The 18,358-nt window shown below is 38.6% G+C and overlaps 1 protein-coding gene across 1 annotated transcript in view; it reads right to left on the reverse strand.

Moving 5' to 3' along the window:
• The window catches only part of edc4 (enhancer of mRNA decapping 4), a 33,842-nt gene extending 16,478 nt beyond the window's left edge, over positions 1–17,364 (reverse strand). Inside the window, exons 1-20 of the mRNA XM_053500387.1 lie at positions 17,178–17,364; positions 15,894–16,050; positions 14,246–14,357; positions 14,059–14,158; positions 12,358–12,544; positions 11,953–12,100; positions 11,734–11,838; positions 9,709–9,818; positions 9,167–9,250; positions 8,898–8,993; positions 8,593–8,692; positions 7,730–7,910; positions 7,489–7,555; positions 7,193–7,299; positions 6,855–7,045; positions 6,673–6,749; positions 1,948–2,080; positions 732–1,195; positions 513–617; positions 62–205 (exon numbers count right to left, since the gene is read on the reverse strand). Coding sequence (XP_053356362.1) covers positions 62–205; positions 513–617; positions 732–1,195; positions 1,948–2,080; positions 6,673–6,749; positions 6,855–7,045; positions 7,193–7,299; positions 7,489–7,555; positions 7,730–7,910; positions 8,593–8,692; positions 8,898–8,993; positions 9,167–9,250; positions 9,709–9,818; positions 11,734–11,838; positions 11,953–12,100; positions 12,358–12,544; positions 14,059–14,158; positions 14,246–14,357; positions 15,894–16,050; positions 17,178–17,265 — 2,756 coding nt within the window. The 5' untranslated portion in view covers positions 17,266–17,364. The remainder of the gene's footprint in view (positions 1–61; positions 206–512; positions 618–731; positions 1,196–1,947; positions 2,081–6,672; positions 6,750–6,854; positions 7,046–7,192; positions 7,300–7,488; positions 7,556–7,729; positions 7,911–8,592; positions 8,693–8,897; positions 8,994–9,166; positions 9,251–9,708; positions 9,819–11,733; positions 11,839–11,952; positions 12,101–12,357; positions 12,545–14,058; positions 14,159–14,245; positions 14,358–15,893; positions 16,051–17,177) is intronic.
• Between the last annotated feature and the right edge of the window lie 994 nt (positions 17,365–18,358).

Below are 18,358 nucleotides of genomic sequence, written 5' to 3' on the forward strand. Positions count from 1 at the left end.
ACAGTGATGCTTTGCTCATAAAATAAGAAAAGAAAAAGACATGCTAGTCCATATGAATCACCCCTCATCCTTCTTGCTCTTGCGCTTTAGTTTGGGCGAGCCACGTGGTGAGGTCTTCCAGTCCTTCACTGGCAGCCTGTGCGAGGCTCGAGAGCCACAGTTTCCTGAAGATGATGCCAGACTGGCCACCTCATCATCATGGTCACTGTCAATCAGGACAAATGTAGAACATTTTAATTCAACAAACTGATTCGATTTCTGTATATATTTTGCATTGACATTTATTAAATGATCATAGTGAGATCTATCCTTTTTCACAAGAATTACTCATTTTATACATATATATATATATATATATATATTTTTTTTTTTTTTTAAATATATATATATATATATATATATATATATATTAAAAAAAAATATATATATATATATATATATATATATATATATATATATAAAAATACTGTAAAAACAAACTTGCAGTATTAAATGTGTGCTGTGGTGCATACCTCTGTTCTGCACTGGCATCCTGACTGTCATTCTGTGTTAGGTGGTAGGTCCGTCTATGGAAGGGGGATGATGACAAGTGCATGTCCTTCAAGTCCTCTCTAGAGCTAAAATCATAAATAATTGTGATTAATTATTTTTTTAACAGCAATTTTAGGGATCCCCTTGTACAGTAGCAACAATAAAGCAGATTGTAATTAGTATTTGAGAGCTCCTCTCACCATTCTCCCAGACCATTATCTCTCAGGCTGTTCCTTGTTTCACGTGTGATATCAGGTGCTGCAGGCCAGCTGCGGCTGGCACCACTTTCGGAACAAGATGAGGCAACCACGTTAACGGCGTTTTCCTGCGACAGCGCCGTTTCCAGCAATGAGGGAGTGCTGCTGAGCCTTTGCTCGCCTTCACCAGAACCTCCTCCACTCAGTTCCAGTGGTGAAAGCAGGTGCAGCGCTGAGGCTGCTGATGCCATGCTATCCTGAAGGCCCTGGAGTGGGTCTCGAGCCTCAGACAAGCCCCTTGGCAACGTTTCAGAGGCAATCTCAGGGATGATGTCCTGCGACATGGCCGTGGAGGCCGAAGAGATCACATCAGGGGAGCGAGCTCTAGTGGGGGATGCCTGGGGCAGCAGCACAGGTTCCATGGCCTGGAGGTCCAAAGACATGGAGGGGTTTGAAGACGGCAGCATCTGCAAACAAAAGAGCGGGTGGGAAGGGGAAGTACAATGTGACTAAAGGCGGCCACCTCACACAGCTAAGAGACCTCATGCGGAGCGAAATACATGTGAGAAGCCTTAACAAGAGGCAAGAACAGAGGGTGCCAAAAGCCAATTTTAAAAAGGAAAAAAACAAAAAACAAAAAAAACCCTACATTAGAAGGCATTTTTTTCAGACAAATTACTAACCATGTTGCTTGAGACAAGCAAACTGTGTCCAGAATACTAGTTTTTAGTTTTAATGACCAGATAAAGAATAAAACAAGGCTAAGAAAAGGGCAAAACAAGCCAGAGGAAATTATTTTGGTTTTATTTGCTTAACCACATTGCTTAAAACATTTGAGATCAGATCAAAACTAAAACATCTGCAACAAAATAATTGCTACATAACCTTTTTTAGGATTATGGCTACACAACCATATACATTCATATACATGTTTTATTTCGTCTGTATTTATGCTCTTGTGCAATTAGTTTGTTAGCTTACACTTTTTGCCTAGACAGTTAGGTTTTGAGGTAAACAAAACAGTAGGCTAGAAGAATGACAAGTGTCTCATTTTTCTGCTCAAGTTTAAGGAATAACAAACTCAGCAAAGCTGATGCAAATCTAAAGCAAATCTGTATATTTATTTCATTCACTTACAACACACAAAACATGTGTCCATCAGTTACATGTAGAATGTATGATGCTTGTATTTCTTGATGATTGTGTGAGAATTGATTACCTGGATGTTCTCGCCCAGGCCTGGTATGAGGATTGAACTGGCTCTTGGGCTGCTAGCACTGGCACTGAGGTTTAAGCTGCTGCTGGCTGCATCTGTACACAACTTGGGGCTCTGGGCAAGGTCTTCTGCAGCCCTGAAAGAGCAACAAAGGCACATAGCTAAATATTAATTGAGAGTAATAGGCTGGAAAGAAAAATATGACACATATTAGCTCTGAGGCTCCTCCGCCGGTGTAATCAACCTACAGAACATAACTAGCTTGATTAAACTGACCGAAAACCAAAGTGCAATATTTTTATCATGGGAGTTGTATTGCGTTGTCTATGAGGGGTGCTGTAAACTGTACTGAACGTATCATGTTGTCAAAACATGCCAAAAATCCTAATCCATGCAAATTATTAAATATTAAAGTTCTTTAAAAGATCTTCAACATGTTAATTACCCCCATTTTTACCACCTATCAGTTGAGCGATACAGAAACACTTGTAACAAGTACATGGAGGGGTGATTAGATGATCAGACATTTAGGGTGGCTCAGTCTCTAATGAGAATGTAACATATATAGTGTCTTGCTATTAACAGAATTATTATAATCATATACTTATTATTTTAATATATTTCTACATTCATCTTGATTAACCCCAATATTAATACAACTAATAAGTAATGAGTTTTGTGCCATTATTTTTAAGGAAAATAAATATAATTATTGAACCATTTTATCGTTATATTTTGTTGTGCATAATAATAAATGATTCAGAATGGTCACTCTCAGATTTCAAAGTCATACACCAATCTTACTGCTGAGACTTGGGAAATACTATCTAGCAAAAGAAGTCTATAAAACTTGATCTTAAACTGGTTTGCCAACAGGCACAATATCTATCATTTAGCATACAAAGGTTACAGGATTAGGTGTTATATGCAATGTACTGATTCAAATTTGTTGGTTGGTTGCAAACACTGCATGTACACTACAATGTAGCCGTTGTAAATGTTTAGGTACAAAGTACTATCTAACAACTTAACGTTAAAGAAAACCAACACTGTATACACACATTAAATCAGAACTGATCATTAGCAAACTATGCCTACATCAGCTATCACTCTCTCAAGTTTTTTCTTTTACCTGTGCTTTTGAGAAAGTTTAAACAGTCACGCAACTTCTGTCTCCCATTCACTGGTCCAAATGAACCAAAGTGGTAAGAAAATAATCTCACCAGCCTTAACCTGAACCATTCAATAACTTCTTTTGCAATTCTTCTCACTGGCACGTGGACTATTAGCTTTATATAAACTATGCAGCCACCTGCTATATATCAGAGAGTAAAGTCACACCATAGAGAACACTGGACATTAATACATTAGCTAAACCTGTAAATTTCTAAGCAGACTGAACTGTAACAACAGAGGGCTAAAAACAGTTTAAAAAATAATGATGCATTATTATTAGTCTTTAGGGGTGCTAAGATTAAATTTAGGGGTTCTTGTACACCCGTAAAGAGGTTCTAAAAAATCCCCTATGGGTACACATATGATGTAGCATACTTGAGTAACAGGCTACTTTGTTGGCACAACCATGTCTTAATTATTCATCCTTTATATAATATTGCTGTTTTTAAAACCTTCTGCTAGTTTTATGGCTTAAAGTGGAGTTAAAACATAATTAAGCCTTTGGGAACTTTATAATTAGCATTAATTTGCTTCAGCTGTGAATATATAAACACCAACCATGTTTTATGTGAGTCGCAAAAACGGTTAAGACTAAGAAGCCTTTACAAAAGCTGAGAGAAGAAATTATTCATTGCACCTGAAGGGCACTGGTACAAGACGATTTCCTAAAGAATTTGCACTCTAAGTGACACCACTGGGAGTATCATAAGGAAGTTTAAAAATTAGCTAGTTGCATCACAAGCCTTTGGCAACCTAATTAGGTCAACTAAGCAAATATGTTGCATTAGTGCAAAACAACTACATGATGACCTGGTGAAGGACACGGTAACTTTTTCAGCTTGTTTCTTTACTATATAAAAAGACTATGAACAACCAAGACACACTCCACTCTTAACTACAAAGAATATGGTTGGCTAGAATATACCAGAATGGATAGGCCTGCTAAGATTTGCGAGACAGGTTGGTGGAATTTAATGAAGGTGATTGCAGCATTGATGCCATGAATCGTCAATAAACTGAAGGCTTTTGCACATGAACAGGCAAAGTTTCCAACAGAGATAACATTTAGGGGGTTATAAAGGTAAAAAGGAGCGCTCCACAAAGTACTGAATTTGGAGGCTCAATAATTTTGAACATGCACATACAGGGGCAGGACAATGAAACTGAAACACTGGCCAATTTAGTGTTGGAGGTTTCATGGTTAAATTTGACCAGCCTGGTGGCCAATCTTTATTGATTGCACATTCCACCAGTTAGACCAGCGTGTGAAGGTTTAATTAGCAGAGTGATAGCACAATTTTGCTTAAAATATTGCAATGCACACAAAATTATGGGTGCTATATCAGAGTTCAAAAGAGGACAAATTGTTGATGTGCGTGTCGCTGGCGCATCTGTGACCAAGACAGATGTCGTTGTGATGTATCAAGAGCCACGGTATTTAGGGTAATGTCAGCATACCACCAAGACGGATGAACCACATCCAAAAAGAGTAACTGTGGACGCAAGAGGAAGCTGTCTGAAAGGGATGTCCGGGTGCTAACCCGGATTGTCCTTAAAAAACTCACTGCAAAATTAATGTGCACCTAAACTCTCCTGTTTCCACCTAAATTGTTTGTCGGGAGGTCCACAGTCTAATAGAGCCTTGCACAGTGTCAATGTACATGGCTGGGCTGCTATAGCCGAACCTTTGGTCACTCGTGCCACTCGTTTTAATGGTGCCAGCAGTGAAAATCTTAGGCTGTGGTATTGTTCTCTGATGAGTTCACCTTCACTGTCTTACCCACATCCGGGAAAATATGGTGTGTAGAAGACCCAAAGAAGCGTACCATCCAGACTGTTGCATGTCCAGAGTGAAGCATGGGGGTGGATCAGTTTGGGCCCAGATGGTTTAGGCTGCAAGATCATGGCATTCCCTAGGCCTAATACTTCTGCTAGATCACTGCCAAGGACTAGCCAACCATTCTGGAGGACCATGTGCACCCAATTTTTCATACATTGTATACTGAAGGTCGTGCCGTGTATCAGAATAATAATGCACCAATACATACAGCAAGACTGGTGACAGAGTGGTTTGATGAACATGAAAGTGAAGTTGAACATCCCCCATGGCCTACACAGTCACTAGATCTAAATATTATTGAGCCACTTTGTGTTTTGGAGGAGCGAATCAGAAAAACGTTTTCCTCCACCAGGACCACATTTCTGCAGGAAGAATGTCCCAAAATCCCACTGGCCACTGTGCAGGACTTGTATCTGTCATTCCCAAGATAAATTAATGCAGTATTGGCCGCAAAAGGAGGCCCTACACCATACTAATGAATTATTGTGGTCTAAAACCAGGCATTTCAGTTTCATTGTCCAACCCCTGTATTTGAAACAATTGACATTTTTCAATTGAATTCCAGGTTAAGTTCAAGTCAAGTCTATTTATATTCTCTAAATAATTTAAATGTGCATTGATATATATTTTTGTTGTATAATGTGCTTTTTGTTTTGTATACTTACTTTAACCTCAGTTACCACACTAACATCTTTTAAGGTTATGGGTATATGAGTATTTCCAATTGCAACTGTGTATGGCAAATTAAATTATTCTGAAAAAAGGTAACTGAACACAAAACTTTAAGCTTTCAGCAGAGTCACATTACCAGGCTGCATCTAGCAAAAACAACAACTAAGGAGATTTAAAATGACAGGAATTTGGTTAAAAACCGTTTAACATGTTATCAAAACTCTGTGGAAGAAATTGCATCAGAAAAGAAAATCATGAAACACTTAAACGATTGGTGAAGTTACATGGTAAAAATCAAGAGTAGAAATTATAGCTATGTTTATTAGGGAAATAGAAATTAGAGGTTTTCTTGAATTACAGTATCAGCAAAAGTCTTCTAACTCAATGTTTTTTTTTTTTGCCTAGTGATTTATTTTCTACATTCTAGAACAATACTGAAGATTTCAAAACCACAAAATAACAAATATGAACGTGGGTAATTAAATAAGTCAGTTATTTTCATCTTAACTCAGATTTAAGCCGTTATGAAGGCTTTTCGGAACATGAGTAGCAAACATATCTCAATATCAACTGATAAAAAGAGATTTTTTTATATTTTCGATGGCTTCAGCATTGTTTTACAATGTAGAAGGAAATAAAATTCAGGAAAGACCACTAAATAAGTTCAGAATTTTTTCACTGGTAAAAAATTAAAATTAAAAATTAAATTAAGCCTTTATTTGTCACATATACATTACAGCACAGTGAAATTCCTTCTTCGCATATCCCAGCGTAACTGGGGTCAGAGCGCAGGGTCAGCCATGATACGGCGCCCCTGGAGCAGTTAGGGTTAAGGGCCTTGCTCAAGGGCCAAACAGTGGCAACCTGGTGAAGCTGGGGATCGAACCACCGATCTTCCGATCAGTAACTCTGAGCCAAGGCAGCAAAAGAACCTTTGAACTGATCCACTTTCCAAACTGAGCAGATATTTGTGATGCCCTTTTTTCCTTGTGCATATTAAATTATGTAGAAAATTAGCATTAGCAGCCTTGGTCACTAACCTTGGGCCACTGTCTGAGCTGCTCATGGCCGTTACTATAGTCAAACTGCTAGCACTGCTGCCAGGAGAGGCTGGTACCTAAAGGGGAAGACACAAGGCAAAATGTGATTAAACTTAAATAAAGAAGTTTACTTGTTTTAAATTGAAATAAAAATCCCAATTTTTAGAGAACGAGAAGCTCACAGATGCGCTGGGCGTCATGAAGGCATCCGGGGTCATAAGTTTGGGCATGGTTGAGCCGGAGGGGCTCAGGAAGTCAGCTGGAGCTGGGAGAGATGGGATCTTACACAGGTCAGTCTGGGAACCACTTGCTCCAGATTCCTTATCCGAACTCAACATCTCCATGCTCAATTCATTTAAAGCATCTGCAAAACCTGAAGCACATGAACACAAAAATCAGCGCACATGTCCCAGGCATTGGAATTAATTAAGAAACTCATGACACTGAGCTCCCCTAAGCTCAAGTCTTAAGAAAGATTAATGGGTAAATTCAGGAGAAAAGTAATAGAATGTTCATTAACCTGTAGTTATGCCAAAGCCATCCTGGGAGTCAGAGCAACCAGGCATAAACAGGGAGGCAGCAGCACCCTGGTTGGGCTGGAACCAGATCTGCACATCCTGAAGGGACCTGTGGGATGAAAACCAGGCAGAATACAGTGAATAATTCATAACCTGGCATGCAATTAATATCCTTGAATTCACACTAAAGCCCTGGGCTGTACAGACTAATGAATATTGTGCAGAATGCAGGGGCCCAGAACTAAATATTAGTTTTATGCAATTTCTGTAGAAATACTGAGCAATCTGTTCAGCTTACTTTGTATGCACACAGTAAAGCTTGATCTGGATTCCTGATTTTGACTCCAAAGTTCCGTGGTTTCCATCTGTTGGGAACAAAAACTGATAAGTGACACGGTAGGTGTTTAAAAAAAAATTGCAGCATCAAATACTATGGGTAATAAGAGTTTTCCCCCAGAGACTATGCAAAGACTAGCAAAAATTATTATTGCTTCATGGAATCTTTTTACCATAAAGATTCTAATATAAGAGGAGCTAACCAGTGGTCATGCTTTCACTCTCTTCTTCTGGTGGGAGGACTTCGGTGTGGCGCAAACGAGCACGACTGACATCCTGGACACCAAAGCTTAGAACAGGGTGTGTGAGCAAGAACTCAGACACAGCCCTAAAGCTGGCATGGCCCTTCTCCTGATCTTGGAGAAGCTCCATCACATACAGAACCTGCACAACATACACAGTCAGAGGGGTGATCTAGTTTTTATTTTATTATTATAATTATTCTAGGTTAAAACAAATGTAATAATTTTAAACAGATGTTCTAATTAAAACAAATACAGGCCATTTCTAAAGTCCCCATACACAGGGGGCAAGGTTTGAGCAAAGTATGACAATTTATAAAAGATATTCTACATGATTGGCATTTCTGTGTAAACAAAATAGGAAATCTCTTTGACTCCCAGGTAACTGTGATATGAATGTGTTCCTCATGTGACAGCGTCATAATCTAGCCATTTTTTTCTATCATTTTATTATTGTTGTTTTTTTAAGGATTTTCTACCTGATTGGCTACCTGAATAAAAATCCATAAGATTAAGAATTTTTCAGCTAAAAAATATAAAGTGTCCCCATGTATAGAGACTTTTGTGGAAACCATGTAGTTTCGAGCTACTCAAATATTTACATTGCTAAAGCTACTTGACCAGTTAAGAGGGCTTTTAACAGAATTTCATGAATGCATACAGTAAAAAGATTACAGCCAAATGTCTACATAAATATTTCATTTTACTGAACTAAGTAAATTAATAGTAAAGTACAACTATTTCAGGCTGTTTGTGAGCTGCCATGTTAAAGCGAGTGTTATTGCAGAAATGTGTGAATAACCAAAAAATTCTGAAAGTCGGACCTTCCTTTGCACATCTGTTAAGATGAGGCACTCAGCAGACAGATCCATACTTGCTTTCAGGCTTGGCAGAACACTCGAGTTCACTGGGTCAGGATTAAACCTGTAAGACAACATAATAAAGATACATGAGAATACTCGTGAGAATAATTTTTTTCTTTCATTTGTGCATATTTTTAGTAACTGCCTTGTTTAAAAATAATAAAAAATAAATAAAAAGTAGTAGTACAGTAATAACACCAGGAAATGTTTATGCATTTAGTTTGGAGCATGTGTGTATTATACATAGAACACAAGGAAATACACACTTGATAGTCTGTAGACAGGTCCATGATACTGTGCACCACATCTTCAGTTCCTGGTTCTGATCTGCTCCTGTGATTAAGAATCGCCAGAATGGAACTCTGAAAAGGACAAAAGAGGAAAAATTCAGCAGTTGAAAACTCTGATGATATCTTGTTCATTAACCACAATCATAATCGCTGCTTCCACATTTCACTGAGAAAATAATTCTCAGGATTATGCTTTATTTAGGATTTGTGGGTTCTTCCTACAAAGAAATTTCATGGTCACTCACTCTGGGTCCTGTTTCTTATGGTTGTCACAAAAGAGGAGGCAAGAGAGAGGCCGTCCATTATGTGGCTGCCACTCATGAAGACATCTGCAAGTTAAAACAGTTTACTTGAAATTACAAGAGAATCACAAGTACACTAATGTTATAGAATTGCAGGAGAAATACACTGTAATAAACACCAAACTGATTAAAAGATTTAGAGCAACACTACTACTACTGCTGCTATTACAATTAATATAAGATAAATCTTTATCGAGACAGTACTAAAGATAAAACACAAATTTGGGGAAAAAAAAAAAAAAAAAGCAAACATAGAATAAAATAAAATGTGTTAAATATAAAAATGTACTATATGAATATACATGTACAGAAATTTTACAGTATGCACAATTGTGTAAGGAGACAGAACGTCCTAAGAAGAAATTATTTTGCAAAAATTGTGCATACTGTGAATACAATTAACTAATCATGGTAACCGGCAAATCAAGTCGAAACGCTTATACAAAAACAGCTGAAGAACTAACAGAGGTACTGTATAAGCATACCTTGGTTGGTCTTGTCCTTCAATGTAGATCTGCCAGAATTTGACATAACCATCGTGACTGGCTGTGGCGAGGACAGTGCCATCTGGAGACAGAGCTCCCTCACTGATACGCTGGACAAAGCAGAGCAAGAACAGCATGACTAAGACATGCAAGTCCTCGTAACACAGCTTGTGGGAAGCAGTCTGAATTTACACATTTGACGGATATCTTTTTGAAGCAGCATGTCAGTGTGACCATGTGTTAGAGTGTCTGACTGATTTACACAGCAAAACCCGAGAGCTTGCAAACTCGAATGTGAGAACTTGTAAAAATTTATATTTGTATTTGTAAGTTGAAATTTATACTCACAGCTCTAATGTAAAAAGCTGCATCTATCGATTTGCGCACACAGACAATACTCAGAACACCTGTGTTTTGAATTCGAAGTTGCAGATTAATAGTGACAAATGTGTAAAGTGTCATTCACATAAACAAAATGACAGGCACAATTGTGTACTACACATTTATCTTTGCGCTTTACTTCAGTTTCGCTGTACAACCACAAGTCGGCACTCACAACCTCTCAGATCTGTCAGTACAACCTCAAATCCCAGCGCTCTGACTTTTGCTACTCATTTTGCGATATTCCTGTAGCAAAACTCACTTGTGCACTTGTAAACGCGAACTTGAGAGAGCAGAGTCGGGGGCGGGGCTGGGGTGGGAATGAAGTCATTTTATTGGTCAATGTCCCACGAATGAACAACGCCAGCCACAATGCAAACATTTGTATGCATATGCATCAGCTATTTTGTTTTTAAACGCTTGGAAAATATTATGAAATATCATTAGTTTTACTGGATTTTATATACCAGTAAAAGCCATGTCATTTTATTGGTTGGAGCCAGCCAATGACGTAGGATGTTTTGTGCGCGATGACGTCACAGACTACACAGAGCAGCCCGCGCCGTTTCGGTGGTGGTGGTCGATGGATTGCTATGCCGGCATTAAACAATCCCACTTCATTGGCTGGCATCGACCAATAAAACGACTTCATTCCCACCCCAGCCCCGCCCCCAACTCTGCTCTCTCAAGTTCGCGTTTACAAGTGATGCAGCTTTTCACATCAGAGCTGCGAGTATGAATTTCAACTGACAAATACAAATATCAATTTTACAAGTTCTTACATTCAAATTTGCAAGCTCTCGGGTTTTGCTACTGTTTTACTTTCATAGGTGATGCTCCAGGAAGTCACAAACTATACAGGAATATCTTTAAAATGTTTTTTTGGTTGTTTTTTTTATATGCTATGATACTGGTGACAATTACACTAAGAGACAAATACAAGAAGCTCTGAAACACCGATTTTGATTTCAGTAACACGAGCTTCTGAATGTTTAATTAACGGCATGTTTCAATTTGTATGTTTTCAATTCAATTTGTAATTTTGCAAATTTTCTGTCACTTTTAATTACGAGATGTTCCCGCCAGACTCCGTATGATTTGACAGGTCTAAAGCATCCACCACAAAAACTGTGAAGTTTTATATTAATATAGTAATTATAAATCAGGAACAAAATGATGAAAATAAAATCAACAAATTGGCTGGTTGATGTTCTCTCCTGTGTCACTGTGTCCCTGGTTGTGATTCAATTGAATACAAGTTTTATGAATGTAGCTATAGATATCTTATAGGCAATTTAAGTTATTAGAATTTTTATTTTAATGGGAAGGGTGACATTTGTAAAGAATTGTTCGTCACTAAACTTCTATTCGTAATGTAACATGTTTTTAGACTTCTGCCATTTAACCAAAAATTGTCTTTGCTTTGTTTGAGGTGTAGTGAGGTGTCTACATTGTTTGTTTCTAGATTATGAGTATGGATTAGCCCTACACTAACTGCATATTATAGCAGTCATTTCACAGCACATAGTAACTACCTTTAGTATTAATTTAACAAGTCAAACAACATTTCACTCAGTCATGTCATTAGTGAACATTGTGAATGCTGTTCTGGGGCAGAACACTAATGAGCGGATTACATCTTACCGCTGTGTGTCCCTTAATGGCGATGAAGCCCTCTTTAATCTCTGTAGCGTCTACAGGCCATGTGGTGTTGCTTGAACTCAGGATTTCAAGGTCCCAAACCTCAGCCTACAGGCAGAGCAGAAGAGAAGATAAAACAAGTGCAAAAATGAAAGAAAAAAAAAGAAGAAAAAAAAAAATAAGGATTTTAAATTAAAGTTTATAATAAAATATGATACCCACCCTATCTTCATGCAGCAATGCCAGTGTCTGGCAGCCATCCTCTGGGTTCTCATCATTATCCTCAGGAATGAAGGGGCACCAGATGAGTCTGCGGTTGGAGTTCAGCGGTGTGTCTTCAGGTCTTCGGATGTGTACAATCATTTCTTCTCTAATGGACACAGTTAAGGGATAACAACAGTAACCGGGCATTTCCTAAATTATACACATACATGACATTGTGCTATTACTGATGTACACTGTACAATTTGTGAGCTGCCTGCTGCAGGCTTGACTTCATATGGATAAAAACTGACTTGGATTCCATGTGAACTCCTAAAGGTAAAGTCAAAGGGTTACAGCTACGGCTTTCAGTTTATCTAAAAAGCTACTACTTTTGCTGCTACTACCACTGTTAGAGCAGGATACTGTATTTTGCTGTTCTGGCTGGTAAGCTGCCAAATGAACATGTTGCCAACTTCATCCACGCAACCCAGCAAGGTAGAGTCCAGATGAGCGAAGGCCAGGTCTGTAACAGCCCCGGTGAAACCCTTCAGCAGCGTACGTTCTGTCGAGCCCAACCGCAGGACCCGTATCATATATTGGTTATTGGCACCTAGGAACAGACAAGTGCATTTCCAAATTACTTTGTTGGCGCAAAATAACACAAGCCAATATCAGATACTAAACATCTTTGTTTGATCAACTATGTTTAAGTTGGAAAATTTTATTTTCCACAAAACCAGATATTTTATAAACACTCACTCTCACTCATCGTCTATACCGCTTTATCCTGTATTTAGGGTCGCGGGGGGCCTGGAGTCTATCCCAGGACACCTAGGGCACAAAGCGGGTACGCCCTGGACAGAGTGCCAATCTATCGCAGGGCACAGACACATACACTCACACTACAGGCAATTTGGGAATGCCAATTAGCAGGAGAAAACCGTAGTATCTGGAGGAACATTTAAACTCCATGCACACAGAGACGAGAATTGAGCCTGGCCAGGAATCGAACCCAAACCCTGCAGGTGCAAGGCAACAGTGCTACCAACTACACCACTGTGCCGTCATTAGCTTAAAAACAGTTCATTCATTTTACTAAACAAAGTGCAGAATTATTAAACATATAACTTTTATAAAATCCCCCCCCCCCCCCCCCAAAAAAAAAAACCTCTTAAAATGCAAAACATTCATAAATATGAAACTTGATTTACAGTAAGAGCAAAGTCAAAGATTTCGGTAAAGCTTGCAAGACTGAGAGACATAGTACATTACAGTCATTAACTATGGTTCTATATGTGGTTCATATAAAATACATTGTCTTTTTCCTAAGTGTCAAAGCTTTATCAAAATTATTCATTACCATACCATTACCATAATCAGACTGATGATAATGATTTTTTTTTCATATCAATTGCGTCTTATTTTTCTGTTTTGGAGTTGTGCCTAAAAGATTTATTCTCAGTATTTATTTATACTCATCACATTGTTTAATCTACTACCACAGTGTGTCTGGTGTGCAAAGAGCAAGTAAAGAAGTCTCTTTAAAAAGGTCTAAATATCTGAGCAGACTCTCAGACTTTTTACTTAGCTTCTTTTAGAGGAGCTCAGTGGAATTAGACTTAGTGGGTGACTTTGCAGGGGAATCTATTGTACATAGCACTACACAGTGGTGGTTGAAGCACATGTAGCTTGGATGTACTGTATCTGAAGAGAAAGTCTCTCATTTCCTTATACAGGTGGTGTCTAACCTGCCAACTCAATCATTATTGTTTAGCTGTGTCACTTAGCTTAGCCGCCAGAGTTGACAACAAAAACAATGTACAGTACTTCATTGTTATCCATTCAGCTTCAACAAACACAAACAAAGGTGTATAATGCGTATCTGAGCACCGTGTCTTGAAAACAGTGTAGGTAAATCCAACATTTGCTTTCAATATCATCTTATTGGAGGTGTTTTTAACAATTAAAATTTGTTTTAAGTAAATGTAAATAAATAAATAAATAAAGTATACATTTTTAATTACAGCTGATCTGACAATTATCAAAACCAAACTCATGTGCATTTCAGACATCAGGGCAGACACAACATAAACAGACATCAACTACAACGTGGTGCACACTTACCTCTAATGGCATACGCCAAGTATGCATTGGACACTGCTATGAGGTTCCCGTAGTAATACTTGTGCTCCCAGTCATACTTTGCCACTGGTTGGATTTTAACCTGTCAAAGAAAAGGATTTATTTAAACACATGTAATAACCAAATTAATTAATCTCACGAAACATTTAAAAACAGACAAGTTCGTTACCTTGTTACTCCCACGAGCTTTACTGTCGATACTAGAGTCTCGACTAGCTACTATTACCACATTGCTAGCTGTGATGGGAATACAGGTGGATGCATCGTCACCAGTCAGGCAACTACAGAGGAAATTAGGCAAAAACATTCAAATTAACAGACATTACATCAGATGGTAAACAAACGCACTGACAACCTAGGACAACATGCAACACACGCAGCTCCATAGCAGTCACGTTTTGGTCAAAATAAAATAACTAAATAATGCTCATGAAATAATTATGCATTGATATGCTGATTACTGGAAACAGAACTAACAGACCCAAGTGTCTTACTCTGCTTAGCCAGATAACAAAGATAAGATTTAGGATGAAAATCCAACATTTTGAAAAAATGAACAGATGGTTCAGAAATAAAAGTTTCACTAATGTGTGTAATCTTACGCCATAAGCCTTCGCATTAGTCAACTTGTAAGTTGTGTGCAGCCTGAAACCTTATAAATAAATTAGCTAGTGATGGGGAAGAAAAGTAAGAATCAAGCAATACTTTTAATAATGATTTAATAGCAGCAGGTAATAATGCAAGGTTTAGCGTTATAGATACGAATTAAGAGAAATTTTGAGATTAAGGAGATCACACCACTTACTCTCACTCACTCATCTTCTATGCCGCTTTATCCTGTATTCAGGGTCGCGGGGAGCCTGGAGCCTATCCCAGGAGGCTTAGGGCACAAGGCAGTGTACACCCTGGACAGGGTGCCAATCCATTGCAGGGCACACAAATTACCCATGCAAGGGCATGGGTAATTTGGGGATGCCAATCAGCCTAGTCTACATGTCTTTGGACTGTGGGAGGAAACCAGAGTACCCGTGGGGAAACCCACCAAGCACATGGAGAACATGAAACTCCATGCACACAGAGCCTGGCCGGGAATCGAACCCTGAGGTGCAAGGCGACAGTGCTAACCACTACACCACCGTGCCGCCAAGATCACACCATTTCCAAACATATTAACAAAAAACTAAAGCAGTTTCTCCACACAGTGTTTTCCCAAATATATCTGCCGATTCTTTTTTAAATCTGTCTATCTGCAATCCTCAATCGATTGACTTAGAGTGGACAGCTCCCTCTTGCTCCAGCAGAATAAACAGGTACGGGGCAGGAGCGATGTACAGAAGGGCAGTAAATGAAAAGTAGAAGAACAGCGTACTGACTGTCACACATGCTCTGCATATAAATAAATAAAATGCCAGCTCGTTCTGTGTGGTATCACCGCAAGTATATTTCAGACCTGTGAAAAATACTGTAAAGACAATTTGTATGTTTGCTTTGAAGCATTATTTGTTGAAAAACTGTTGCACAAAAGCTGTGAGATTGCAGTGACGGAACAATATTTTGATATGAGATTAATTTGTTTCCACAAAAGTTTTACTTTTTGGCATTTCTTAAGACTCAAAAACCAAGCCTACTTTCAGAGAGCACTCAACAATGTTTGCTCCACCTGTCATTATGCCTCTTGCTCCACAGTAAAACAGACAGATGCTGACAAAGGCCAGCCCGGCCAAAGCGGTGTATGTCTGCGGTGCTGTTCTTTAAAGTAAACAGGAATGTACTGCACTACGAATGAAAAAGGACGATGTGCGAGAAAGCAAGCCTACATTGTCTGAGGGATTCCCATATTCATACTGTCAGAGCTGTGAGTAGATGTTTCCATCATAGGACTTCGAACTCCTGCTCCAATAAGGTCTGTTCCCAGCAGGCCGTTTAGCTCTCCATTACACGAGGTCTTACGCTGGCTTTCACCTGCAGTGCTGTCTGCAAAACCACAGAAGAAAGAAACAAACTTTTTTTCGAGCTGCATCTTTGCAAAATCCTTATACATGTCGGTATACTTCACATGGCAGCTAGAAGTTTTCAAAATAATACATAATGGAATAAACTGCAATCCTGCACAGGCAAATACAGCTATTATGTTAATTGCTAATGAAAGATATTTGGTCAATAAGTGCATATTTACACATTTACACTTTAGAGCATGAGACTACACATCGTCTTCCCTTAAACTAAAGTTTAGGAATACTAAACAAAAAATGTTTACTGTTATTTTTCGTTGAAACTTAGCGCATTATCTACCTGACCACTCGACACGGTTCTTTCATGTCCAGTATGCCTGAACTATGTTTAGTTGTACATTTACACTGAAATAGCATGTGTTTATGAAATTGTACTTATTCTGTCCTGTCATTATGTTACTGCGGAAATTCCTCACATGTTTAAAAAGATGCATATGTTACACTTTAGACTAAAGAAGGAAAGAGTAAATAGATCATTACATATAACTACTGTAACCATTCCATTCTAAGAGCACTAAAAGCCTGGATTATTTACTGTGCAAACAAATTCGCGCATATTCATTTACACAAAGCCTTGTTTGCGTGAACCAAATGCACGTTTATTTAATGCATTTTAGTTTAGAAACGTCACGTGACCCTGACTACGGTATGATGCTGATGCATTTCACTCGCCACAATCTCTCTATATGTTGCTAATTGTTCTGCGAGCCATATAACAGACACATAAATACATTTGTATATACTGTATATATAGTAATAAAAATTTATGACTTCAAATTAACAAACCAAGTGAAGTCAAACGTACGTGGCTAGTTGAGTGACTAGCATGGTGTATTAGCAGGCTAGCAGCCGAACTCAGTTTTGTTGCCTCTCTCTCTCTCATACAACTATGAACACGAAGCAGCGTTTAAGATTTGGTTTTAAACTGTATCACTTAGTTATTGAACAGTAACAGTGGTATATCATAACTGAAAATAAAAGACACACACTAATCTCCACACAGCGACAGCGCAGTGCTGCGGCCTAGCGCGCTAAGGCTAACTGCGGCGCGAGCCAACCCGCTCCACCTGCAGAGGCTCCGGGACTCACCGGCGGCGTTTGCAGGTCGATCCAGTTTTAAGATGTCTCTGAGGTGCTGAGTCGCCCCTTCTATGTCTATGCTGGAACTGGAAGCCATAAGGTCTCGAAAGGGGCCGAAACGCTGCAATGAGACAATTTACCGTTTGTTTTTGTCTTGTGTTCGCCCCAACGAAAATCTTACAACTGTGTTGACTTCCGCCGGTGCGCCGCTTTTTTCCTTCCCTCCACCGAGAGCCGTTTTTTTAGTTCCGCTGTTATATTCACGTCCTCGTATTTAAATTGAGCTTTCTCTGGTGTACTGTACTAAAATCTTAGTAATTTAAGGCTATATTTGAAGCAAGAACTCGATTAAAATCTAGAAACATTTTTAAAAACAACAGTGGCACCATAACGTTGATTTGATCGTATTTATTTCCATAGAACTTTACACGACAGAATCTAGAATATTCTATGCTTTACACGCCATTTTTTTGGTCTGTTATACATTAAAACACCTGAAATTATTTTTCATTCTTCTGATCCCACTCACAAGTGAAGAGATTGAAGGCAGAGCACTCATGCAGAATAAAATAAAATGCTGAAGCTCCAGTAGCATTTCTTTAGATGCGCTTAAGAGGACACAAGCCTCATTTAGGAGTTTGTGAAATCAGTTAAATCAAAGTCAGTCGTGGCAATAGTAGCAGTTTCATTTAAACCACTTCTGTGGTTGTGTAAACATTTTGCAGTTTTTCCTCAAGCCTCCCTTCGCTGTCAAACACAACCTGCAACTTTCAAAAAGTTGTTAGAATTAATCCTAGTAATATTATTTGACAATAAGGCCTACGGGCAAGCTGGTGCACATGAGAGTAGTCGGATGAAGTCACAGTGATATTTAAGCTTAAAATGTATTAGTACTTAAGCACAAACCTGATCTATGTAGTTACTTCTTAATGCCTGCAAAAATAGAATCACTTCTACCTTCAGAGGAAAATCGTCTAGGAGACTGAACTCTTCAAATAACTATCTTACATGGCCAAAGACCATTAGAGCTCCCCAATCATCTCCTCTTCTTTGATCATTATCATTACTGAAAAGTCAAGTTTTACTATGTTGTGAGTATTCCCAATACAGACCTTTTTAACCTGTATCGCTTGAAAACACACAACAGATAAATCATTACTACATTCGAAATACCAATATAAAATAGATAA

The sequence above is a fragment of the Clarias gariepinus genome, chromosome 7 (assembly GCF_024256425.1).
Source record: "Clarias gariepinus isolate MV-2021 ecotype Netherlands chromosome 7, CGAR_prim_01v2, whole genome shotgun sequence".
In the NCBI taxonomy this organism is placed as follows: Eukaryota; Metazoa; Chordata; class Actinopteri; order Siluriformes; family Clariidae; genus Clarias; species Clarias gariepinus.